This window comes from Caenorhabditis elegans, chromosome X, assembly GCF_000002985.6.
Source record: "Caenorhabditis elegans chromosome X".
NCBI classification, from domain to species: domain Eukaryota; kingdom Metazoa; phylum Nematoda; class Chromadorea; order Rhabditida; family Rhabditidae; genus Caenorhabditis; species Caenorhabditis elegans.
In genome coordinates this window covers 17596827-17622343 of record NC_003284.9, presented here as the reverse complement: position 1 = coordinate 17622343, position 25517 = coordinate 17596827, and the positions used below count along the sequence as shown (strand labels likewise).

General features: G+C 35.4%; 3 protein-coding genes and 6 non-coding genes across 11 annotated transcripts; 4 read left to right on the top strand and 5 right to left on the bottom strand.

The window, feature by feature from the left end:
- Positions 1–2721: 2721 nt before the first annotated feature.
- Positions 2722–7799, bottom strand: ncs-7 (EF-hand domain-containing protein; the record flags this gene model as incomplete). 2 transcript variants are annotated; one of them, NM_001373632.3, is made up of 6 exons in its annotated part: positions 2722–3014; positions 3310–3394; positions 3450–3577; positions 3650–3790; positions 4220–4344; positions 7754–7799. In NM_001373632.3, 6 exons carry the CDS (start codon positions 7797–7799, stop codon positions 2886–2888), a joined length of 654 nt encoding a protein of 217 aa, NP_001360661.1. In that variant the 3' UTR covers positions 2722–2885. The 2 variants fall into 2 exon arrangements, with proteins under 2 accessions (NP_001360661.1, NP_001360662.1); NM_001373633.4 differs by lacking the exon at positions 7754–7799 and adding an exon at positions 5547–6001 and having other exon boundaries at positions 2723–3014.
- Positions 7800–10768: 2969 nt separating this feature from the next.
- Positions 10769–10841, top strand: C16H3.t2. The gene has a single exon. It is a non-coding gene; the product is annotated as a tRNA-Val (tRNA).
- On the bottom strand, positions 10769–10843 carry C16H3.6. Its single transcript, NR_072970.1, has one exon. It is a non-coding gene; the product is annotated as an Unclassified non-coding RNA C16H3.6 (non-coding RNA).
- Positions 10844–10982: 139 nt separating this feature from the next.
- Positions 10983–11055, bottom strand: C16H3.t1. The gene has a single exon. It is a non-coding gene; the product is annotated as a tRNA-Val (tRNA).
- Positions 10983–11055, top strand: C16H3.7. Its single transcript, NR_072969.1, has one exon. It is a non-coding gene; the product is annotated as an Unclassified non-coding RNA C16H3.7 (non-coding RNA).
- A 1240-nt stretch (positions 11056–12295) lies between these two features.
- Positions 12296–20733, top strand: C16H3.3. 2 transcript variants are annotated; one of them, NM_001029238.6, is made up of 4 exons: positions 12296–12375; positions 12447–12712; positions 17734–19722; positions 20323–20733. In NM_001029238.6, the coding sequence occupies exons 1-4, from the start codon at positions 12300–12302 to the stop codon at positions 20365–20367; spliced, it is 2376 nt and encodes a 791-aa protein (NP_001024409.1). In that variant the 5' UTR covers positions 12296–12299; the 3' UTR covers positions 20368–20733. The 2 variants fall into 2 exon arrangements, with proteins under 2 accessions (NP_001024409.1, NP_001370444.1); NM_001383704.2 differs by lacking the exons at positions 12296–12375; positions 12447–12712 and having other exon boundaries at positions 17732–19722.
- Positions 14056–14117, bottom strand: mir-2217.2. The gene has a single exon (NR_131746.1). It is a non-coding gene; the product is annotated as a pre-microRNA mir-2217.2 (primary transcript).
- A 107-nt stretch (positions 20734–20840) lies between the features above and the next one.
- On the bottom strand, positions 20841–21857 carry lec-9 (Galectin). The gene is made up of 4 exons (NM_078443.9): positions 21798–21857; positions 21657–21739; positions 21491–21608; positions 20841–21118 (listed from the first exon to the last, which is right to left on the bottom strand). Exons 1-4 carry the CDS (start codon positions 21819–21821, stop codon positions 20921–20923), a joined length of 423 nt encoding a protein of 140 aa, NP_510844.1. The 5' UTR covers positions 21822–21857; the 3' UTR covers positions 20841–20920.
- A 1618-nt stretch (positions 21858–23475) lies between these two features.
- On the top strand, positions 23476–23579 carry mir-63. The gene has a single exon (NR_001262.2). It is a non-coding gene; the product is annotated as a pre-microRNA mir-63 (primary transcript).
- Positions 23580–25517: the final 1938 nt, after the last annotated feature.

The following is a 25517-nucleotide window of genomic DNA, read 5'->3' as shown; positions in this document are numbered from 1 at the left end:
TGATCAAGTTGGGGGAAGAAATAACTCAAGGGGAATAGAATTAAGACGTGTCGAAAACGCTTGACGGCTGAGTGGTTTCAGTAGATGTTGAGCCAGTCGGTTCCAGAGTGGCAGGTTCATTAGTAGAAAACTATTGTTGATTGGTACACAGGCACGCATCATGTATGGACACCGTGGAGAGCGGGACTTCTTTAGTGCTGAGACATCCGGAAAGTGGTATTCGCCAGATAAGATGTTGTGGTAGGTCTTTAATATTTGGAGAATTCGCTGGTGTTGAACGGATTTTTGATTTGACTGAGCCAGTCGATCATCGTATGACGTGTATGAGACATTGCATCGTTGATACACTTTTCTTGAATGGAATTTCAGCGGCATTTCAAGTAGTTTTATCATACGTTTGGAGCTAGGGTTGTAGATTTCACATCCGTAATTCAGCAGCGGTTGAACGTAAACGTTGTATAACTTGAAGTACAAACTGACATTGGTAGAGCGAAAGCATCGAAGAAGCTGTCTACACTTGAGGAGAGCAGAATTTGATACATATTCGATATGTTTTTGGAAGTTTAGCTTGCAATCCACGAAAATGCCTAGATTATAAACATTTTTATTTTTTAGATTTACCCGCCTTTTCTTATGCTGTGAAGCTTGCGGCCAGAAAGTGGAATAAAAATTTTAAAGTTGTTTTTATCTTAATCATTTTATTAATGAAGATTTCAATTTTTTATCTCTTGCCAAATGTTGAGTATTAATATTTTTGAAAACATTGTCACCTTAATGGATATTTCCCAAGAAAAATCTGCAGTTAATTAATTCATTAAATTCTGGACTTTTAAATAAAGTAATAGGCCGTTCAATAAGTTTTGTCGTTTTTTTTCTGTTTTGATTTTTTCTTGGACATTTTTTTTTTTTTTCGATTTTTTTATTTCCTCATGAAATCAAAAACTTTGTATGCGTAGATGTATTAGATAGTTAGTTAGATAAAACTGAAAATTTTCAGACTCAGGCTTAGCTTATTGGTAGCGCTACATCTGTTGAAAGTGCCTAAAACGCTTGCAAAATTGCCTTTTTAATTTTTGAGCGGTGCTAACTTTGAAACCATGAAACATATACAAAAGTAATGTATTACAACAATAATGTGCACATTATAAGCTATAATTTGTCAGTTTAGTGCAACGTTGGATCCCTCACGTTTCTGAGTTACAGCCGATAGAAGTGAGCTGGGTCCAAGTTGGTAAAAATCTAATTTTTCATGTTTTTGCATGTAACTCCAAAACCAGGTGTCTGATCAAAAATCTTTAAATTAAAAAATAAGTGTTTTTTAATTATTTACAGGTATTCAGTTGACCGTTGTTATATCTCATATGTGCACAAAGATATGAAAAGTAAAAGAGCAAAAAAATGCATGATCAGAAAATTTTGAAAAATATTGCCAAAAGCAATTTTATTCTTCTCGAAATCAACATGGGCGTCTAAAAACACATGTAATATTTTGATTATCAATTAGGCTATTATAATCAAAAAACCATTAGAAGTTATCTTTCAAAAAATATTTTTGAATATTTTTTCTCGATGTTTTTGAAATTTTTCCGAAATTTCCGCAACTTTTGTTTTACGATTCATATCTTTGCGCACACATGAGATATAACAAAACGGTCAACTAATAACTTGTTAATAATTGAAAAGCACTTATTTTTTGATTTAAAGATTTTTGATCAGACACCTGGTTTTGGAGTTACAGGCAATAACATGAAAAATTAGATTTTTACCAAATTGGACCCAGCTCACTTCTATCGACTGTAATTCAGAAACGTGAGGAGATCCAACGTTGCACTAAACTGACCAATTGTAGCTTATAATGTGCACATTATTGTTGTAATACATTACTTTTGTATATCTCTTATGGATTTAAAGTTAGCACCGCTCAAAAATTAAAAAGGCAATTTTGCAAGCGTTTTAGGCACTTTCAACAGATGTAGCGCTACCAATAAGCCATGCCTGAGTCTGAAAATTTTCAGTTTTATTTAACTAACTATCTAATACATCTACGCATACAAAGTTTTTGATTTCATGAGGAAATAAAAAAAATCGAAAAAAATTTTTTTTTTCGTTGTCATAGTTCGCAGTATTAAATAACCTGGAAGTTGACCGATATGGCTGATATCGTTGGGCTTGTCATTACTAACAGTCTTCTATACAACCGCAAAAAAATATCCAAGAAAAAATCAAAACAAAAAAAAAACGACAAAACTTATTGAACGGTCTAATAAATAAAACAAAAAAATGGGAACAAGAAATTATATTTTTTTCAGTTCGCCACTTTTCTCAACTAAACCACAAACTTGTTTTTTTTTCACTGCAAAATACATGATTGCCAAAAAATTAATCTGGTCGTTGCCGGCTTGAAAGGTTAAGAATTTTATGCTTACAAACATTTCCTGCCATTTTCCAGATCCACTTCTATTTCTTATTAACTTAATCTAAAAATAAATCCCACTAGAATGATTTTCAGTTTCACAAAAAGTTATCCTTTTGTAAACGTAGCCAAAAAGCTATTTCCAATACATTTTTCGTGTATAATAGTATCCAAAATAGATATTGAATTGAAATTTGTTTTTTTTTAAATATAAGCCCACCATTTCCAATAGGGAAGTTTAACTTTGGGAGTAGAAAAATTTCGATAACAGTGATGTTAAAATTTTGATGTTTTCCGGCTACATACACTAACTTTTGAACTTTTACTTTTCGATAGGCAATATTCACAATTTCATAGAAATGATTATGAGATTCACAACGAAGGAGAAGGAAAGAGGTTTGGTAATGTTGCTGATAGATAATAAGGAAACGTGGGTGATAACAAAAAAATACAAACAAAATATCAGGAAAGGCTAGATATTTAATAATCCGCTTGAGAATGAGCCAAACAACTCCATCGATGCTAAAATGTCTGAATCGGAACGGCATCGTTGAAGAAATTCGGCTTTGGAAACTTTTCCGTTATTTGCAATGTTGAGGTTCTAAAAAAAGTCAAAAGTTTGTTAGGTATTACAATTTTTTAGCATGTTCCTAAGTTTTTGAAAAAACAGCAAGTGTAGAAACACATCCTTTTCACCGTGGAATTCCGAATTGCCCATTTCAAGCCCAACCCAGTACACACAACAAAGTGTTTCGTTTTTTTTCAATGTATATCAATTTTCAACTTTCAAGAAGTAACTATAAGCCTAATGTATCTATAATAAAAATTCTTAACATCCCATTTTCTCTCTCATTCATGTTGATCAGAAACATTTCAAGTTCCGTCATAAACATTACCTTGAACACAATTTTAACATGTTGCCGACATATGGTCGCAAGAACAGCTGGCTTCAGTGACGAGTCCATCATCTGATACATCGATCTGAGGAAACAATGCACTTTTGCACACAAATAAGAGAAAGGAAATAAAAACCCACTTCACAACATGGAAAATCTCGTTGTAAGCTAGGAAACCGCATCGATTGGTGTCATAGAGAGTGAATATCCAGTCGAGTCGTTCGTCAAGTGTCCCTTTTGCAATTTTGGAGTAGTTTGTGATGAAATCCTTTAAAGTATATGTTCGCTTTTTTTAAAAGTACTTGTTAAAACTGTGAATAAGACTCCGAAACAAACATACCAAAAAAGTCACAGTACCCACTCGGTTTTGATCAATATTTTTGAAGACAAGTTCCGCGTAACCTTTTGAGTCTCCATTTGGAAATATACTCGCATAAATTAACTGAAATTGCTCTAAGTCGACAGTTCCAATTGGCCATAACTGCAAAAAATGGAAATAAAAATCTCAGTCACAACTTTTCAAATTATCAGTTTCAGAAACTAGGTGTATTCAATATTTTTTGAACCCATATTTAGTAAAAAAAAAATTTCCCGATATTATTCACACCAAAACTACAATTCGAAGTAAACTTCGAAGGACTATCAAACTTTAATGTATGGTCATTGTGACGCGAGCAGTAAAAGCTTTTAGTACAGCTATGAATTTTTGAGCATTATGACATGAAACTTTGAAATCGAAAGTGCGCATATGGAAAACTGGGAAAATACAAAGAAAGTGAAACTATTGAAAACGGATGTTTAAAATTGGCCAATACGCTGTTTTCTCAAAACAAATATTTTTTGCTCTACATCAGAAGTGAATAGTTGATTTTATACAAATTGACAAATTCGATCCTATTTTCATACTCACCTCCTTGAACGATCTATACAATTGTTGAATCTCCCGTTTGGAAAAATTAGTGATTTCAATCAAGTAATCGATGCTTGGCGGTGTTTGCCTTTCTATTGCAGGCTGTGTGTCCAATTCTTCTTCCACTGCAAAACATTTGTTTTGTTTTCTTTATTTCATTCAGTAGTAAATTATGGAACAGTGAGACTATATTCTTATGTTCCTGTCTGAAAAAAAGCCGAATTAAAAACCATTCGTCAATAAACTTTCCAATTTAGACAACTTTTTAACCGATGTGATTTGTGAAAAATGCACCCATTGTCAGTTTAAGTATTATTTTTTGTTATAAAAGAAACCGTGCGTAAATATATACATTTAGTCAATTGAAGCTGATTTTTTTCACATACTTCAAATGTGCAAATTCTAAAGGTTTAGATTAGATGTAATGTCTTTATATACATACTTATAAAGACAGAATTTCTTAACTAGATTTTTCAAAATAAAAATTTCATGGTGATTCCAATTGGTTCATTGGCGGGAACATAATTTTATTCATTTAACAACTCATTCAGCTCGTTTCGATTGTATTTGTGCTTATTTTTTCAATATTTGTATGTACATCTTTAGTCGGTAGGTAACCAACAAAACAACAATGCATTTAAATATACATACAACGTAACCTACCAGAATACAAACATTAAAGAAGTTCTTATGTTTAAACCAATTCCCGGTCGCTGTAGTATATACATACAAGCGGTTGAAAATCAGGGTTTTTGCCATATTTAGCCAATAAATCTTTTGATCACGCATATCTTTCTTCATAATGAACATATGAATAAATTAATTGCTTAACAGAATAATGGACTGGTAAACCCATTTTATTTGTAAAACTGGCAAAAGTGTGAACTAACTCTAGGTCGCATTTATTTTTCAAGTCTTGCTTATGGCGGCTCAAGATGAAGCATACTCTCGAAATTTATCAATCGATCCTTGGACTTTTTTGTTCCGCAGAGGCTGGCGGAGTTTACAAGCGTACGACGTTGTTCCACTTTTAAATGTTTAAAGCTTTATAAATGAAACATAGATGAACATTCCGAATGCTAAATGCAAAAAGAATCAGCAAAAAGGCTCACAGCCCCGTCATTTTCTGCCAAAAAACGCCGTTGAAGGATCGATTGCCAAATTTTAGTAGTAACGTTTTTGGTTGATTTCTCGCCATCACTAACTGTTGTTAACAACCCTAAAGTCAAAGACAACCGTAACACAAAAAACCAAGGAAAGATTTTAGCAAGCATTATTTAATTACGCTTACCAAAAAAAAATGTTTTTTAAAGAGGCCGAAACTTACTCTCAGCCCGTCCCGTCTTCCCGCTTATAAAAAGTGCAGCAGGTGGAACACTGATCGCTAACGGGATCAACGCTTGATGCAGTGGTCTGGTACATGAGGCGGTGCCGATCATAATCGAAACTTTACTTGATAAATGAACGACAGGATGAAGAATAAGTGGAGTAGAGAGTAGAGATGTAAGACTAACGAAATTTGAAAAGCTTATGGGTTTGGTTCGAGAGAAGAAGAGAAGAACAATAAAACGAAAATGTTGAGTGGAGTCTAGAGTCTAAGTTAACACAAAAAATGAAGGGGATGGAGGGGAAGGAAGCTGTCGAACGAGAAGAAGACTAAGTCTGGTGCCTAGTGGCGATGGTCGGGGAGGGAGTAAACGCCATCGTCACTCTTCACATTTCATAGACATTGGAAATTCATCTCAGTGACTTGAATGAGATGTCGTAGCAGCGGGGGGACCCCCTTGCTCAACTGAATCACCACTACACCATGTCATTGTGTCGCCGACTATTGTTCCAGAGCTTCGCTCTCTCACCCCTTCATTATGTTGGAAACGGAATCGTAGTGGTTTTCTAGTGGTGGAAAATGACTTTTTTGGAAAAAGAAGAAAATTGAAATCGGAAAAATTGAATGTGTCTTCGAACAAATTTTGTTAAAACTTAAATACTGAGATACACTGACAATAGTAAAAATGTGGCCTGAAATCTCAATATTAAAGGTGTTGCGAATAAGTATTGTCCGTCAACAACTGGGTTTCGTATTATAATGCTTAGCCTTGAGGTGGACGGGCGCCACGCCCACTTCATGGTCGAACTTATGTGGTACGACGCGGAGCCTGGAACTTGTCGGCCCATGCTTATCAATCACACATCAGTATTTTGCGGAAATCTACGTGTTTGTCTGAATTATTAACGGGACATTTCACGTATAATAAAAAATATTTTGAAATACTTGGTTCGACGTAATTAATTGTGTACCAATACTTTCTATACAATAAATTTGATACATTCAATTTGTGTACAAAGAGTACTACTCTATTTACTATATCCTATAAAAAAGTGATTCGGACCGTCAGAAAACTTCTTACTTTTGTAAAAAAAACATTTTCGATTTCAACTAAATGGAATAAGCCAAAAATAAAAGTTGCCGAAAATTTGCCGAGTGCATAATGTATTCAATTCCGGCATATTCGGCGATTTTCAAAAATTTTAGCATGGTCACTTCTCTATTTCAGCCTAATTTGCTAAGAAACGGTTTAAATTTTGAGTTTTATACATTTCTCACATTTCCATTTAAAAATAAGTCTTTAAAAAATGAACCAACAAATGGGCGGAGGTTTTTATTTTGAAAAATATATTTGAGGAATACAAGATCCAGCATTCATATTTGTAGTTATAGGGTGGAAGTACATTTCTCAATTTTTGAAATATTTGATCACAGGTACAAACTCCTGAGATGAGGTAGAAATGAAAAAATTGTTTTTTAATGTAGTCTTTAAAGGCGGACTAGCGAAATCTGGGAAATATTTTTAAATGACTCCAAGTTTTTCCCTGATTCCGAATATCTATGTGAAAAATTCAAAAAAATTCCCTGATTTTATATTTGAGCTTGAAATCGCGATTTTCATTTGCGTCCCCATGAGCTTTTTTAAATCCGCGCCGAAATAAATTATCCTTGGAGCGCGTTTGCCTCATTTAGTTGTCTCCATATATTTTTACGTATTGCAGTTTTTCAGCTATTTTAAATCATTTTTGTCGTATATTATCGGATTTACTTTTTTAAAAATATATTGTTTCGTGCCATTTGAACATTTTATTCGCATAAAAATGAATGAAAATAGCTGACAAACTGAAAGAAGTAAAAATATATGAAGAAAATCAAATGAGGCAAACGCGCTCCAAGGATAATTTATTTCGGCGCGCATTTGAAAAATCTCGTGTGTGCACAAATAAAAATCGCGATTTCAAGCTCAAATATAATAAAGTCAAAGAAATTTTTTTTTTGAATTATTTCACATAGATATACGGAATCAGGGGATTTAAACAAGATTAAATGTTCTCTTGAAAAAAGTTCTGCCAATACTAAGGAAAAAGTGAGTATTCGTTCGTTTTCCCAGCCAAAAAAGAAATTAAATTGCTATCCGTGCATATTTCCATGGTGATGTCTAACTTTTATTTAACTTGTTCTCTGAAAACTTTGGAAAAACAACTCACCCAAACTGAAGTATTCAAACGGATCTTCTGGTGCTTTTATGACCATTGTCTGCAACAATATACACGTCATTGTGCAAAGAATAAATAAAAAATCAACAAGAAGCTTTCAAAAATGACTCAAAGAAATGCCATTCAAGGTGACTATGCCCCCCCAATAAAGTAATAAAGATGCCCATGTCATAGTCGGGGGCGGCGGCGGGACCACCTCAAGCTCTCGTTTTCTACAAATATTTTGATGGTTGAGGGACTGACCCCACTACGTTGCAGCCATGCATATCAGAGGAGCATCGTGTTTTGTTTCGATGAAAGCGGAACGCTAATGGTTGAAAGGAAATGGAAGAACAAGAATTGGTCATAAATGTGATGAATGATGCGAGAAGAGTTGGATGTGATAAGTTTGAAAAATTGTTGGAATAGCTGACAACAAGCTGCAAACAAATTTAGGCGGGCACCATACTTTTATATAGCCGTAGATGTCGTGCCCCAAAAATATCACGGGATTTCTAAAAATTTAGTAATAGAAATTGTAATTTTCTCGCAATAAAAAAATGTTTGAACTCACTTTTTAATGATCACATAAAACCTAATTCATCAAAATTGAAAAAATGTTCCAGAAAGCATATTTCCAACTGTAATTTTGATATTTACGATATTTTCTGATCTGCGCGGGTCATTAGAAATACCCTTTTTGTTGATCGAGTTTGGTGAAAAATTTTTGGTAAAATATTCGTTTTCCATAAGTTTCAACTACTTTTAGACAATTGGAACATCATCAGACACCTGCGGAAAAAACTCTCCGTGATTCAAAACATGTGAAAAAAGCGCACTGAACTTTTTTCAAACCGACATCAAAAGGCTTTCTACAAGTGTTAATCAGAATATTATGTACAAACGAATAGTAAATGGTCTGGAGGTAGTTTTGGGCTACTACAAGACTTTATTAGTGTTCACTTGGATAATTTGTATTTCATCCGCAATATTGTACTATATTCCCCTTCTTCCTACGTCACTGTAAATATGACTTCAAGATTCTAGAAATTAAGGATCCAATTAATGCCGAGTGCGTACTTGCAGACCCATTATCAAAATTATTGATTCACAAAAATGGAAATTACAAATTTAAAATTAAAGTGAAACATACCTTAAGTTTTTGAACTGTTGTAAAAACGTGAAAGATTTTTGAAAAAATAATCTTGCATATTTAAAATAAATTAAATTATTACAAAACTAGAATTCAATTTAAAAAAAACAGCAACGCCAACTGCCCACGAGGAAAAAAAACTAGAATCAGACATAGCACCGGAAACGAGAAAATAGCAGAAAACGAGAAGAATTTGATACCAAGAAACTTTGCTTGTCTATTTATAACGAAAAATGCTTTTCCGTCTACGCCGGATGTGTGGGGACACGAGGAAAAGCGCGATTCATTTTGGAAAGCGGTAATGAAATTTAAACACATTGTTTTTCATTAAAAAGTTTGTATTACGGGCTGCGTGGAATCAGTTTTTTGCTACTCAAGTTTTAAACCCCCGCATCTAAAAAATAATTCAAATCTCAATTTCTGCATTTTAGTTAAACGAAATATTTCTATTATCAATTCCATAGAAGCTGTTGTATTATGCAAGTACCTTTTTTTAAAATTAAAATTGTACTCAACAGGTTTTTCTCGGTTCAGTTTTGTGACGTCTTAAATACAATCACATGAAAAAATCCGAGAAAAAACACTGACTTTTGTCGGAAAACGCGAAATTACAAAAAATGTATACAAACATTTACAAAATTTTATATGTATTATACTAATACTGACAATAATTTTTATTTTTATAAAAGAATGTGAAAATCTTGTTAATGTTCTAAAAACACTGAAAAGGTTTAGAATTTAAAATCTACACAGGTAGCAAAAAAGGGAAGTCAAAAATCTTTTTTAAAAATATATAAACGCTTATAAAAAAAACTAGTTTGACTTACATACAAGCTTACACATTAATTTCGTATGACAACAATAAGAAAAACAGCTGATTTGCCAAGTTCAATTTTTTCAAAAATGGTAACTCCACCTTTCTTTTTCACAAAAATTGGAGAACAAAAAAAACGGATTAAACAAAATTTTTGAAATCTTGTTTGAGTGGAAATCTTGTTTGAGCGCAAAAGTATCGTGCATTTTTCAAAACTCGAAAGATCAGCTCATCAAAAAATTGAATAAGCATGACAAATTCAAATTATAGCCTGCTGATGGGTACTATGGGAACGAGAAGCATAGATGCGAAACTTGCAATGTGGTGGGTGAAGTGGAATTTCAATTTCGCTCTATTTTATGTACCGCTGGTGCGACTGAGCCCCAGAATTAGAGAAAATTACATCGAATTGGAAACGGAAGGAATAAAATTTGGTAAATCAGACCGAACTTGTTGGATGTCAAAAATATTATCTAATTAGAAAATGATTTCATTTTGGACAAACGTGATTTCATTTTGGACAAATAAAACGGGAAAAATACGTTTATTTTTTTTTCTTTTTGTTCCATAGACCAAAGGATTAGAGATAAATCGGCTGAAATATCTTATCACGATATATTGAAAATATGCATTCTTTTTTTCTTCTTTTTTTTTTGTTAAAGGAATAACAAAGGTATATTGTTTTCCGGTTAAATGAATATATTTTTTGTCGTTTTTCTTTCTTTACTTCCTCGATATTATATTAAATTTTAATTAAATTGTTGTATTTTAATTAAATTGTTTAATACTTACTTACTTACTTACTTAGTTACTTACTATTAGACGATCCGTTCTTCAGGAATTCGTGGTATTCCTGCGGATCACAGCAAGCCATTCTTTTCGGTCCTTGGCTATAGATATTATATTAAATTTTAATTAAATTGTTGTATTTTAATTAAATTGTTTAATACTTTAATTTAGTAAATACATGTCTTAAATATTAGTTGTCTATGTGTATGTACAACTCCATTAAATTTTTACGACATCTTTCGTAATTTTTTTTTTGAAACTCCTATCTTGTGGTTTCGTGGTGTAGTGGTTATCACATCTGTCTAACACACAGAAGGTCGGTGGTTCGAGCCCGCCCGAGATCATGTAGTTTTTTAGTAATATTTTCAACTTGTGTTACGTGTTTTGTGCGTGTACCTAAAATTTGTAATTTTTGATGTATTTATTTGTTTCAAACTGATTGAATTCCAAAACTATTACTTTATTAAAATCTTCAAAAAATTACAAGATCTCGGGCGGGCTCGAACCACCGACCTTCTGTGTGTTAGACAGATGTGATAACCACTACACCACGAAACCACAAAATCCGTCCGGGTGTGCCTTCCGTCATATCCATAGCTCTCCCCAGTGTTTCTCTGTTGAAGAACACTTTTTTAACGTCGGAAGCCAACTATGTACTATAGGAATTCCTATTACACATTTAAACTATTCCGATAATGCTAGAGGTTAAAAAATGTTATTCGCCCATTTGATATCTTTATAATGTGTTGAATGTATTTATTCGAATACTATTGGGATCCAACCTGCAGAATTGATCAAAATGTAATAAAACAATGAATTTCAAAAATTTTGGCAATTTACCATTTTAATTTAAAAAATTTAAAAAATTCAATTAGCAGAATTAGTAATGCTACTTTATTATATGAGCATTTATAAAAATCACGGCACTCCACATTTAATTTTCTTTGCGTAGCCCATAATTTTGACAACAACTTGGTCATCGCTGGTTGTTTTCCTTCTTTTTTTCTCTATTACACTCTTCCTATTTGCTCACTTTCTCGTACTCTCTTCACGTTCTACATTCGCAGGCTCTTATCAACAAGTAGTCATATTTGTTTTGTGAGAAACCTATTTTCTTTTTTTTTCATCGAATCATTTTGATACCAAATTTTACCAGCTAGATTTTTAACTATCAAACTGAAAAACCCTTCCAAATATATTATTTTTGCCTTTTCCCGCTGATTCGGAAAGGGGGAAAATGCGCAAGAGGGGGAGGTTGGCCCGCACATAGAACGCGCAAACAACATATGACACCTCATCGATCCGACTGCCCTCTTCCCAGGAACCATTAGGTGCTTTTTTTGAATAGAACGTTTGCTTATTGTAACGTTGGGAAAATGATTTTTAAATCAATTTTTTTCGAGTGTTTTCCTACTTTTTCTAACTAATCTGTCGCAAGCATAACTTGGAAACTTTTTTTCAAATTATTGTGAATATAAAATTCTAATTTTTTGTACACATCACACACTTCAATTCAGGATTTTTTCCAAGCCTTTTAATACTACTAGTGTTAAAATGACAAAAAATTACCACTTAAAATTGTATAAGTCAGCAGATAAAACATTTTATAAAATATTTATTTTAGTTGTTTTTCAGTGTTTGTATTATTTTACATTTTTCGTAGAGGCTACATATCTATTTCAAAAAACTGTCAATTTACCTTAAAAGAGACTTGAAATGTTCAATGATATGATACGTTTATTTTATTGCAATACTTACCGGAGCTAAATTTAATTCTACACAACACAACATATTTCAGGGGTATGACAACTACTCGTCCGAAAAGAAATGTACGCAACCTTACTCCAGCTCCACCAGTCGAGGATGACGCTACAATCGGTACGTTCTTCTTCTTCTTTCTCCAAAAATTTCTCTCCCTCGCCCACTTGGCATAACTGACCTCTTTGCAGTGCGCAGCACATTGGACCGCATCCTTTACACAGTGGACGTAATTACCAGATTCGACCAAACACGGCGTGATATTGCCGCTGTGCACCGAGGAGAGAGCGATAAAACGATGGCTCAGGTGATGGCAGAATCGAGGTGGCATGAACATGCTTCGAAGGCGAAAAAGGAGTTTCCCATGGGAAGCAGTGCAAAAAAAAAGAAAAGTTATGAAGAGGAGGAAGAGGAAGAAGAAGAAGAAGAAGATGAACTTCCAAGCACCTCTTCCAAGGTAAATATTACAAATCTCATATATTTGAAAATGGAAAAACCAGAATTCCCTGAAAAACGGCCCAAATAAGACCAATTTTTGCGGTTTCTTTGTGAACAGAGCTATGAGGCTAATTATTTTTGGATAGTCCTATTTTTTGAATAAAAAACTTTTTTTGATATTGAAATCTAGAAAAAAAAATTTTCTATTTGAAAATAATATTTCTCGGTTCGCTTCGCTCTCCGAGAAATAGTTTTCCCAGTTCAAGCTGCGCTCTTGTCAACACGAAATTTATGGTATTATGGGTTTATTTTTTGGGTTATAGTGTGGTATAGGTACGTGATAATTGATAATAATTGGGGATTTGGGCGCGTGGCGCCCAAATTTGAATTCGATGAGATAAGGGCCTCGAAATTTTGATTACGGGTAATTAGTATCCTGGTGGGTGGTCCAATCGTTTCCCTCGCAGTCGTTTTTCCTCGGTTCTGATCGTCGTCGATACACTGGTGGCTGAGCGGAGAGTGACGTCGAAGACTGCTGTCTGTCGTGGGAAAACTGAAAAACTTGTGCAGAATTATGGGTTACTGAGCCATATAGGCGTGTTTCCTTAAAACAATCATATAAAACACGTATTTCCTTAAATCAATAATACAAAAACTTCTCTGTTAATCCTAAGTAGTAGCTAATCGCCTTGCAATACTGCATCCCTGAAGAGCAATGCGGCCTGAGGAAAACGGTCCAGAATGGAGATCGACGTTCCTCCCTATTTTTCTCATCTTCTTTCTTCTCTCCTTTCTCCGACCGAATACAGCACTGCATAGACGAAGGCTGACGATCCTGGACCCGAATTTCGGAGCCGCCTTCCCAAATGTGTCACGATGACCGACGGCTGAGCGATGCAAATATGAAATCTGAAGAATGGGCGCTAGTCCAATTAGTATTATCTGAAACTGAATATTTAGTAAATTCGATGGTTTGTCTTCAATTCCGATGTTTGAAGTGCTGGGATCGGCGTCCTTTACCGGTTTTTGTTCGAAATTTTTAATGGGAAATAAGTCAAAAGCTATCTATCTATCGTATCTAGGTTCATAAATTTTTCGAAAAACACCTGATTTTTTCAATATTTGTCCAAAATTTGAACCTGCATATGATAATTCGTGTTTCCTTGCGGCATCCGGCGCCGGGAAAGAAGTCGTGCGAAACTCGAAATCTCGAAGAACGTCGATGTTTCTGTGGTCTCTATAGATGAAAACATAAGTCTCTGCAAAATAGATCATTATTCAAACTTCGAAACTGGCTCCACGAGCCCAAATCCGAAAATATTTTACTCTACAGAACTGCAAAAATTAAGCTTCCCGGCTACCGCCGAAACAAGCACAAGGGTCAACCTGCTATTGTTGCAGATTGACACCGACTGCCCGCTCTGACGGAATCTGAAGGAAAATGAAGGCTCACCTGATGCCAATCAACTTACGGTGTAATCACATTTTATGGATAGTTCCTAATGTCCTCACGGAGGATTGGAATATAGTGTAGGTGCATGGCACTTTGGAATAACAGATGTGTGGGGCGGGCGGCTGGGAACCAACACGTAGAATGGTGACAAAACGCCGCTGCGGCCAAGGCAAGATTTCATCGCGTCGAGACCCTTCGAACACTAAAGGCGATGCGCCTTTAAGCTGGCGCTACGATACTCGCTCCGCTTTCTCGGTGAAAACATATAATTCTCGGTTCGCTTCGCTCTCCGAGAAATAGTTTTCCCAGTTCAAGCTGCGCTCTTGTCAACACGAAATTTATGGTATTATGGGTTTATTTTTTGGGTTATAGTGTGGTATAGGGTAGAACAAGCAGAGCCTGGGGCTATAGAGGTCAAGTCTTAGTGTGTCTCGACCGAAAGTATGACGGAAAAAGTTACGTACATAAAATCTTGACAGGATACCAACCCTTCAATACCCAATTAATTGAGATAAAAACACTGCATAGAAATATCCGATTACACTCATCTGTGTGACTTTAAACTCAGGGAGGACGGGTCCCTCTGCCTGTAACTGCCACGTCATATCCATATCAGGATCAAACCTCTCGGATAACCGTGGCTTAACTCTGAACCAATTATAGCAAGATAAAATGAAAAATGAAATACAAATTACTTCACGGTCTGCGAATTTCTTGTCCAGTCTTGTGGGGCTGTTGCGCAGACGTGTGTAATTCCTACGTCTACTTGCGGTACTTCTACATATCTTTCTCAAAACTAACGAAGCCTCGTCGTCAATAATAGTAGGGAACGGAAAATAGTTTGAAACTAAATCCATGAAAAACGAGTAGGCAAAAAAACCAAAAAAGTATACAGCTAGTTTACGTATACCAGAACACGGCCTCTCGTTAATCCTGATTTAGCAGACGACAAAAGAGAATATACGCGCGACTCGATATGATAACTGCCTAGATCGACCGCTTAACAGTATAGGATAAAAACTGATAGAAAGAGTCAAGTACCGGAATCTCACTTTTCCAGCTCCGCCCCTGCCAACTTCCTACATAAACTTGGATGCCTGCTACGTAAACTTGCTCTACTCCTACGTAGTCTGCGTCGTGATTATAGCGGGAACGGGGTTAGTTGAAAAACGGCAATCATGAAATTCGCGGGAAAGCAAAGGATAACATCTAGAGGGAGTAAATAAATACGTGATCTCGAAACACGCAGCAACACTGAAAAAATATCACCTCTTAAAAAATAAAACATGATATAAATGACAACTGTTCGGCTTGGAGCCCCTGGGGCCCGAAATGTAGCTATTCCATATCGTCTGACTATCCGTATACGTTCGATGCTTTTCAAAGAGCCAATTCAAAATCGAACTTCCAGTCTGGCTTTTCATCACTCCTACGTAGGTCTGCGCCACTCTTACATAGGCCTGCGCCACTCTTACGTAGCCCTGAGCCACTCTTGCGGAGACCTGCGCCACTCTTACGTAGACTCGCGTTTCTCCTTAGTAATCTTGCGCTAGTCCTTCATAGACTTGTAGAAATCCTACGTAATCAAGAGAAGTTGATACACCGGAAAAAAGAGAACACGAGATACCTTGAAAAACGATAGATAACGGAAAAGTAAATTGCGAAATCTACCGGTAATCTAATCGTACACACACAAACCAGCTGACGGATTATCTCCATAACTGAAATCAGAATATACTCGAGACTCACGGAGTCGACTTGTACTCCTATACACGATCTGGTTCAACCAGTCAATTTAAAAGCGACATAAATGCACGATAATATTTCTCATTCAACTAATGTAGCCGAATTGGACTTGATAACAGCCCTGCCGTGACCTGAACTCGTAATTTCGCGATAAAGAATTGCTCTTTCTGCGATGTGGTTACCTGGTAACCACAAATCATCCACAAAAATCTCTCGATAATTGTTATCGGAATATTCACAAGACTCATGGAGTCACTTTCACATAAAAACGTATGCCTTTCACTCGATAGAAAGTCTTTCTTGGGACCTGGTCCATCAGATCATGATATTTTTTAACGCGAAAATTACCAAAGTAGCTTGTTAGAGATAAATAGATGAATAGATAGGGAGAGCGAGTGCGCGAGTGCACGAAAAACGGAAAGAGAAAAGTTAAAGAGCGATAAGAGGGAGAGAGCGATAAACGAAAAATTATATAGTAAAAAAGCTTGGATAAAATAACAATACCGAAAAGAGCGCGTATGACAGAGAGATAGAGAAGAGACAGAAACGAACATATATTCTCCAAGATGAGAGAGAACCACTGACCATTTCGAAATGGACAGAAAACTTAATGAAGTGCCCAAATTGCAGGGGAAAATCAGCCTTTGAGCTTCCGAAAGTACACTTCCTGAGCGTTACAAGTAAAAACTGAGAATTTAAATGAATTCCTCCTGCGAATCCTGCATCTGCTCAGATTACTCTTGAAAAACGTAAAAATTACCACATTTTTATCATTACGAAACGAGAAAAACGCTTGAAACGCGACAGAATCGAGAAAAATCGATAAATAACCTAACAACTACTAAAAAATTGATAAAAATACAATAAAATCAAAGAAAAATCCAAAAAAATCGATGCGAATCGATAAAATCACGTCCTTTTTCGTTACCAACACGTAGAATGGTGACAAAACGCCGCTGCGGCCAAGGCAAGATTTCATCGCGTCGAGACCCTTCGAACACTAAAGGCGATGCGCCTTTAAGCTGGCGCTACGATACTCGCTCCGCTTTCTCGGGGAAAACATATAATTATAGAATGTCCGAAAAAATTTCTTCATTTTGTCTTAAAATCGGTGTTTGCCAAATAGTTTGTCAGCAACACTTTCAATTTCAAATCACGAATTTCAGGGACCATTTTTACGGCTTTTTTTTAAAGTTTCAACAACAACTTCATCATTTTTGGAGTGAACATACATTTTCTAAAACTTCTACAATCGTTTTTTATTCAAAACAGGGGATTATAAGTTTGAAAAAATCAGTTTTGTCCATTTGTCGAAAGGGAAAGGGATTTGGGTTAGAAGACAAATATTATTTTTAAAAAAAGTTGCCAGAAAATTAATCACAACTGAGATGTGAGAAAAGAAATTACACGTTCTGAAATGTGAGTATTCAATATGTTTTGATTCGCTTTTTAGTAAGGACGCAAATTTTCCCGTTAATTTACATTAGCTTAATACAAATTTCTAAAAAGTAATTTTGCTGTGACAGGTTATGAAATTTAGGTAATGTCAGAACTAATCATCAACAGAAAAGTGTTTAAAGCTCCTACTCTAAACATATTTTTTTGCTGAAACTCAGGGTCGGTACCAAATAGTGAGTTGAAGATCAAAATTATAAATAAATAAAAACAACTTTTTTTTTTGTCATTGATACTTATTTAACTAAGGACATTGTAGGTAGGAAATTCCTTACTGAAATTTTCAAGTTCTGTTTGATGTTTGAGTGGAAAGCGAAATAGTAACGGCTACACAAGACAAACATAAATAATAGACAAATTTTAATAACTGAAACAAATTTTTTCAGCCCATCAAAACTCCAAAACCAACACCCGAAAAAAAGAACACACCGTCTAAAGCAAAATTAGCGGCTATGAAGAAAAAAGCTGATGCCGCAAGGCGGAAGGCTCAACGGGAAGCGAAAAAGTTGGAAGCACTGGGAGAAAAGCAAGAGGAAGATGATGAAGACCCCGATGACAGTTTTGCAATGCCGATATTGGAGAGTTCAGTGGATACACCGGGAGAAGCTCCAAAAGAAGAAATTGAAGAATCTACGATCCCAGCTGCTGAACTTGAGATGGAAGATCTCACAACGGTGGCTCCAAGTATTGAAGAAACTAGTGGCCAGGCTCCTCCAGTTATTGAAGAACCTATGTCGGAAAGCAACACGGAAGAAATTTACGAGGAGTCCCCAAAAATTGAAGAACTGACGATTAAGGAACCGGTGATTGAAAATATATCATTTAACAATGAAATCGCGGAACCACTCTTCAAACCAACAGAATTAACTAAAAATACAAACCCAGTCAATGAGATAGAAACACCTATAACGACAGAGGAACTTATCACAGAAACTCAAAGCACAGTTGCTGAAAATCCGACAAGCCCTGAAGTAACTTCTGGGCAAGACCTACATCCCAATGAACAATCCGCAGAAAAACCACAAGGATCTTTGTCAGAGAAAATTCCAACTAAAGAAGTTGTCTGCGAAGAACCTGAGGCTAAGAAGCCACGATTTGAGCAAGAAGTCGCCGAGAAGTTGCAAGAACCTACACCGCCAAATCCTGAAACTCAAATTGCGTCTGGTCGTGGCCACATTTCTGAAGAACAAGAAATTAACTATGAAAAACATGCTGAAGCTTCATCAAGTGATGGAATGGAAATTCAAGTTTTTGAAGAAAAATCTCGAAATGAGAAAGAAGGAATATCTACTGAAAACATTCCATTGGAGCAAAATCAAGATATCTTGTTGCAATCGAAGACTTGGAAACCATGGCTTGGTGAAGAAGTTGAACTCTACCCGCTGGATCTTCTGCCACCCGAAGACGATCTGCCTGGACGCGTATGGTGCCCACCAAGAGGCCAATGTCAAGCAACATGTGAACAGGTGGTTGACATCGGTCCTTTAACAGAACTCGAAACACTTGACCTGTCGCTTTGTCCTGAATTCTTGTCAATTTTGGATCAAGACCGGGGAGATTTGATTATAAAAAGAATGTTGGAGCTGCAAATTCCGTATCTCGAAATGAAGCTGCTGGATTCGAGAATGAGCGATCGGGACAGAGAGGCAAATGTTAAGCAATTGGAATGCTATGAAAAACAACTTGAAGAAGTCCTAGAAAAGGATGCAGTTCTCCGGTTGAAAGTTTTGTGTCTTCCCCAGAGTCCCATGCCAGCAATTCCAACACAAAACCAGAGTATTGAACGTTACTATCGGTTCAAACCCACGTGGTACACTAGCAGTCGAGTTTGGTTCGACAAGTCTTCCCGTAATCGAGGCCAAGTTACCCAACAAGATTTTTTGGATCAATTCCAGGAAACAACTGATCCCACAGTTCTGAATTTTCAAAAGGAAATGCTAGAGAAAACGAAACAAGTTGAAGATGAAGCTGCCGAAGAAAAAATAAAAAATTTTCAACTTCCACTGGTCTACGATTTGCACAAACAACCTCCTCTTCTCCGAGAAAGAATGATCCAGTTCCGTGAAAAACTTGCCCGCATGTACCAGTATGAAGACTTCGAAAGGGTTCATATGACAGATCCCGCATGTCGTGAAATCTGGAAAAAACTCAGACCGATCCCGTTTGAAAATGGAAACGTTATGGATGAAGCTGAAGAAGAACTAACGGCGCTTATATCATTGTACAAAAAACAGTTTGCTCGGGAGAACCCAGTAATTCCACTTCCGCGGGCAAAAGACGAGCGTCGGCCTACTGATTCGGAAATTATGAAAGCAGCCGACAGATGTTTGAAAGATGTGGTGGATACAGTTGTGATTCGTGACCTGGCCGATTTGGTAGGTGTTATATGATTACAGAAAGACCTTCAGACTACTTCAATTTGAGACAAAATTACTTGACTAGTCTCAATTGCTATCGAATTCTCATAGAAAATGAAATTTTGTCAAATTCTCAATTTTATCACACCTTCAGTTGTGATGCTCTAAGGATCATTTAAAAATCAGTTTGCGTTTCAACTTTTGACTAAAAAAGTTCAAATTCAGCAAAAATAAAAATTTGAAACTTTCCGCAATTTTTCCGTTAGAAGTTTTTGGTGCCTTGATCTTGAGCAAAAATCTTTGACAATTTTGTCACTTTAAGTTATTCAAATTACTGTAACTCAAAACGAAAAATCTTAAAAATTAAACAATTGTTGGAAAAATTCTCGTAACTATATAGGGCCTCCTTAAAATTCCACAATTATCCTCTTTGGATTCAGTTTTTTCACGTTGACAAATTACAAATCTCATGGTTTGAATAAACACTGGTCCAAAACACTTTCAAGGTGAACAAATTAAATTTGTTTGCAAAAAAAAATCGGGGGTTTTATGAAAATGATATGAGACAACTGAAATCCAAAAAATAAAAAAGAAATGAGTTCGAATGTACTTTTTCAGCCGACATACCCATACCGTTATCCTGCTCACAACCGTGCAATCTGAAACTTCTACTCTAGTAGCATCAACTAATCAACAATTTGTATGAATAAAAATTAATCAAAGTCACTAAAAATTTACTTGTCGATTTATGTATCAAAAAACTATCAGCCCAAACAAAAAGTTGTACTCTCTATATATATTTTGGAATTTTTAAAGTTTGTATTATATTGAATGTTTTTATTTTTCCTGTTTTCCTGTCCATGGCTTTATTCTTGCAATTTTCTCCACCTCTCTCAGTTAATCTCTACTTTTCAATTCTGCCAAAAACCTCCTCTGAAACTCGCAATTTGTCAATGTTTCCCTATCCCACCTGTACTATCATTTTCTAAATTAATATTTAATTTCCTGATAAATATTTGTGAAACACAATCGCAAAAACTAGTATGCCAAGAATTCAAACACTCAAGTTTCGAAACTGTCCAGTGTTTCTCGAAATTATAGCTATTTGCCAGCAATGCTAAACTGATAAGAGCAGTCAAAAGACGGCAGTTTTGCACATGTTTATTACAAAAGTGTCCAATAAAAAAGAAATTGAAAAAATGTGGTAACGACTAATTTAATGGAATTGAGAATATTGAACATTGTTAATGTGAACTTTTCCTTCGAGATTGATAGCCTGAATGCTTTCAAAGGGAAGACGATGTGGGAAGTCTCCGAGAAGAACTCCGTTGGTGGTGATGTGGAAGTATCCTGGGTAGACACGGATTTGCAGGTCGAAGGCCTGGTCGTGGTGAAGTGGGTTGGCGTGGGAGATCTGAAATTTTCAATTTTGGTCCACGAAAATGGGACTGGAAATTTGGAGGGAATTTTGTTTTTAATGGTGCCCACCCTTCTGTTACAGGTTGTTAAGAGCATGCAAGTGTTCGCCAATGGCACTCTGTGACTGAAGCGTAATGTAGCTTTTTGGCCTAGGTTGCCATGCTATCTGCAAACTACATAGCTTACAGGAATTCATTGTATGTTTATAATTTAGTTTCACTAACAGTGCAACCTATGTTGGAAAACAACCTAACTACCGAGCGACTCAAAACATTCAGAGTTTCCCACACACGATTTTTTATGAACTTATGCATACAAATTCAATCCAACTCTTCCCGCTAAACAGTCTGATTTCAAAACAACGTACCTCGTTTCCCCATGCATTATCAATTTTAGCGTTGATTGCCACAATCTTCTGCTTCTCGAATCGGAAGTTGACGTGAAGAGCGATGTTTCCACCGGAGATCAGGTTGACGACAAAGTCCCTGAAAACCGATGTCATCATTTTTATGTTGATATCTTTTAAAACCCACTTTTTGTGCTTAACCAATCCATTGACAGCAATTTGAAGTCCGCTGCGAACTCCGAAGGGGAGAGCAAAGGTTCCTGGGACTGACTGAAAACGCTTTTTGAATTAGTTTTGTTTTGGAAAGAGGAGGGGAGGGTTGACTTACTGGATTGAGAATTGGAGCGGCCATTTTCAGAAAAAAAATGAAATGAAATGAAACTTCAAGATATGAATTTCAAGTGTTTCGATTCTCGGTTGTGGCCTATTTATTCTCACTTTCTTATCTATGCCTTCTTCCTCTCAGCTGCGATGAAGTTTGGCCGTGTAAACTTTCGATATCACTGGAATGACGTGTCACGTTTTGCCTGCCTAATACAAAAATGTTTACAATATGGATTGAAAATGGAATTTTATGCGTTTCTCTGCCAAATAGTCATCGTTTTCCTGGGGAGTACTATGAAGAGTTTGTTTGATTGTCGCAAAGTGCATGATGTGTTAGTTGACATTTAAAATACTTTTTGATAGCGTAAAACGGGAATTAGGACGATTATTTTAAGTGACAGTTTACAAGCCGAGAAGACAATCGTCTAACTTCTGATTCAACTAAATTGTAGATATCAGGAAAATTATTGGTTTTTTCAGTGTTATTTGAGAAAAATGGACATATGAAAAAATCTAGAATTTTAAAAATAATAATAAGGGGTTGGTTTTATTGAGAAAAATAAATTTTTTTAATACCTAATGATCAGAAATTATTCTTTAAAAACTGTCCTGAAAATTTGAACAATTAAGATTTTTCAAAACAGGAAAAACGAAAACTTCACGTGACAACAAAATGTTTGTTTTTTAGAGTTTCGGAAACGGTACAGAAATTAAAGCTAAAAGCTGAAATTTTCCCGAAGACAAAACTTGAACATTGGCATTTGTTGATTTGTGATTCTCAGATGAAATTATTCTGATTAGGATTAAATGCCATGAATCCGCTGGTTTTGCAGTCGTAAAAATGTATCTTTCAAACAAAATTAAAAAAAAAACAATTATTCTTATCCAATGATGCTCATCAGTAGCCAATGGCTGTCATCGATTTCTGTCGGCTCTTAGTTCTCTCAAACAAATCTGTTGAAATCCCAGATTGGCTTATAAAAATTTTCCCATAAAAAGTCTGCCGCTGTAAAATTAAAAAAAATTGTAGGAAGTAGTAAACTGAATAATAAGCACCACATCAAGTTTTCTCAAACACTGTTTTTACATACCTGTATTACAGAAACCCTATATCAAATTTTTAAAAAATTTCATTTGTTGTGCCAGTTTTTCCACGGACATAGTGTCAGCAAGTAAACTCCAAAATTTCAATTTCCTCGCTATCTTGCAAGTTTCTCGAATTCAATTAAGTTGTAATCGAAGGCACTGCAACATTGAAAGAATTAAGTACCTTTTTCTGTTTCCTTGTTGCACGCCATGTCTAGTTTTCTTTCTGCTTGCCTAAATGTAGAGCAATCGACTAACTATAATGAGTTCCAGTCGCGATATTTTATTTTAATTTAAATCGGTGGAAACTCTTAACTTCCGTTTTGTGAAAAATTGTAAGATTTTTCAATAGTTATGATTATTTTCACAGTTTTTTTCGGGTTTTCTGAGAACATTAAAATAATTTTCATCGTGTCGAGCAGGCTTAAACTTATTCTTGTTGGCACAATGCATTCCAATGGTCCCCTCCCACTCTTCACCTCAATGACGTCATCATTGTGTAGGGCGTGCCACAAGGTTTAATGCTACACAATTCCTGATAGCCATCAGTTCTTATCATTCATTCCCAACCATGCTCCTGGAGCAACTTTATTCATTCAACAAGCAGACACAATTTCTAACTCGTCGGTAGTCATCGTTCTAGCTGAAAAGGACACTATGACACTGAAGCGAGTTGGAAATAGTGGTTCTACTTGAGCAAAACTGTTGAAATTGGATTACAGAGATTATAACTAAGTTTTACACTGCTTCAAGTCACAGGGTCCACTGAACTTGAAGAAGAAGTAGGGCCAGTTTGAATTTTGTTAATTACGCTTCATTTCGTTCAATATGAGCAAGTAACACTGCAAAAACTTCAAAGTCTTACCGTAATTGAATTAATTTAAAAGAAAAATTGAAAATTTGTGTGATATTTTCTCATTTTACTAACGCTACTTCATCTAAAAGAAAAACTAAATTTTCAGATCTAAAACATGACACAGAGCGCAAAAAAATGTGTTTTCCTGGTATTTCTGATTACAGTACAAGTACTGTATTGTAAAAATAAATGTGTTCAATCAACCTAGCTGAGCCGAAGAAAAAAATCGCATCTTTTTTTCTCCGGGAGCAAAAAATTTAACGAAATCATTTTCATCCCCCTTTTCCCATTTCATACAAGTATCTCATTTTCCAGTCTCCACCAATTTCTTATTTCACACGAAAATCTAATAAAACTTATAAAGCACACAATAAAAGTTGTTTTCTCAATTCGCAATATTGGATTGCCAATCGAGATATTGAGGCGAGAGGAGGGCAATTGGAAATATTTTCATTGCAGGTAGTTGTCCTAAAAAGCATTTTCTGAATTGCAAGTTCAAGTGGCATGATTTTTTTCTGTAAGCAGGTCCACTTTCTGATTTTTTGAGCAGTATTAACATGAGGTCAAACCGGTTGCCTGCAAGGCTCACTACGCTTTTTTATGCCAACAAAAATGTCCATGTTTTGATTCGAACTTTCAGATTATTAATTAAACTACAAAATGATTTATTCGCAAGTTGGCAGTATGCAAAACTCAGGAAATAAGACGATTGTATGCCATCCGTGGGGCCCTTTTTTGCTCCATTTCTTTTTCTGAACATGTGTGTTGGTTTGTCAAAAGAAAAACTAGTTTTCGAAAAGATTTCATATGAATAGAAAAAGACACACATGCAAAAAACATTTTGAGTTAACCGCCAACTCCCAAAAAGTGTAATTATATACCTAGACTTTGATAAACTAGGTCCCAGTAGACAACAAAGAAACCGATTATCTCAGTGTCTCCCCGTCTTCATTTTTTGGTACATTATTTCAAACTCTTTGTTTTTTGTCTAAGGTTCAGAAAATGTTTGTTAATGCAAGTTCTGAGAAAACTGAGGCATGTGTTTGGTTTAGAGAAAAATGGACAATTTTCAAATCGGAAAACGTATTTTCAAACTGTTCCGATGTACTTATATAGTTCTAAAATCTCAAATTTCCAAAAATAAGTGTTGTCGCACAGCATACACGTTGTGTTTTAATGGCATCTATGTTTTTCGGATAAGACGTACTTAAAGTTGTTTATAACGGACCCGACGTCTGGACAGGAGAATTATGATTTTGAATGATATTTTTTTATTTTAAAACCTTAAAAAAATAAGCTGTGGAAGAGAACTATGAGAAAGATAATATGAAATTTTTCCATCCAGTTTTTTTGTACACGATTGTAACAAAAGACTTAACTTTAGAATAAGATGTCTACAAATTTGTTTTGGTTATCGGAATTTCAACAGACCTACGGAATACTAAAAAATTATGTCAAGGGGAAATTTTGAACATTTCTCAATGTTTCTATTAAAAAAACTTCGAAATTTTAAATCAACAGTAAAAAACTTTACAATTGCATAAATTCCAAATCAGATAAAAATTTTGACTTTGGCAACGTTTTGTAATAACCAATATCCAAACAGTTTGACTGCGCAAAAATTGCAAAAATGTTACGTCAATTAAAAATTATCCTGTTAACTGTTTTGCAATTAAACATTGATTTTTCTGCAAGTATTTCGAATTTTTCTCGAAAAACGGTTTTAAAATCAACGCTGTTCAATATTTTTTCAGCGGTCCCTTCTAATGCTAATTTCATAGG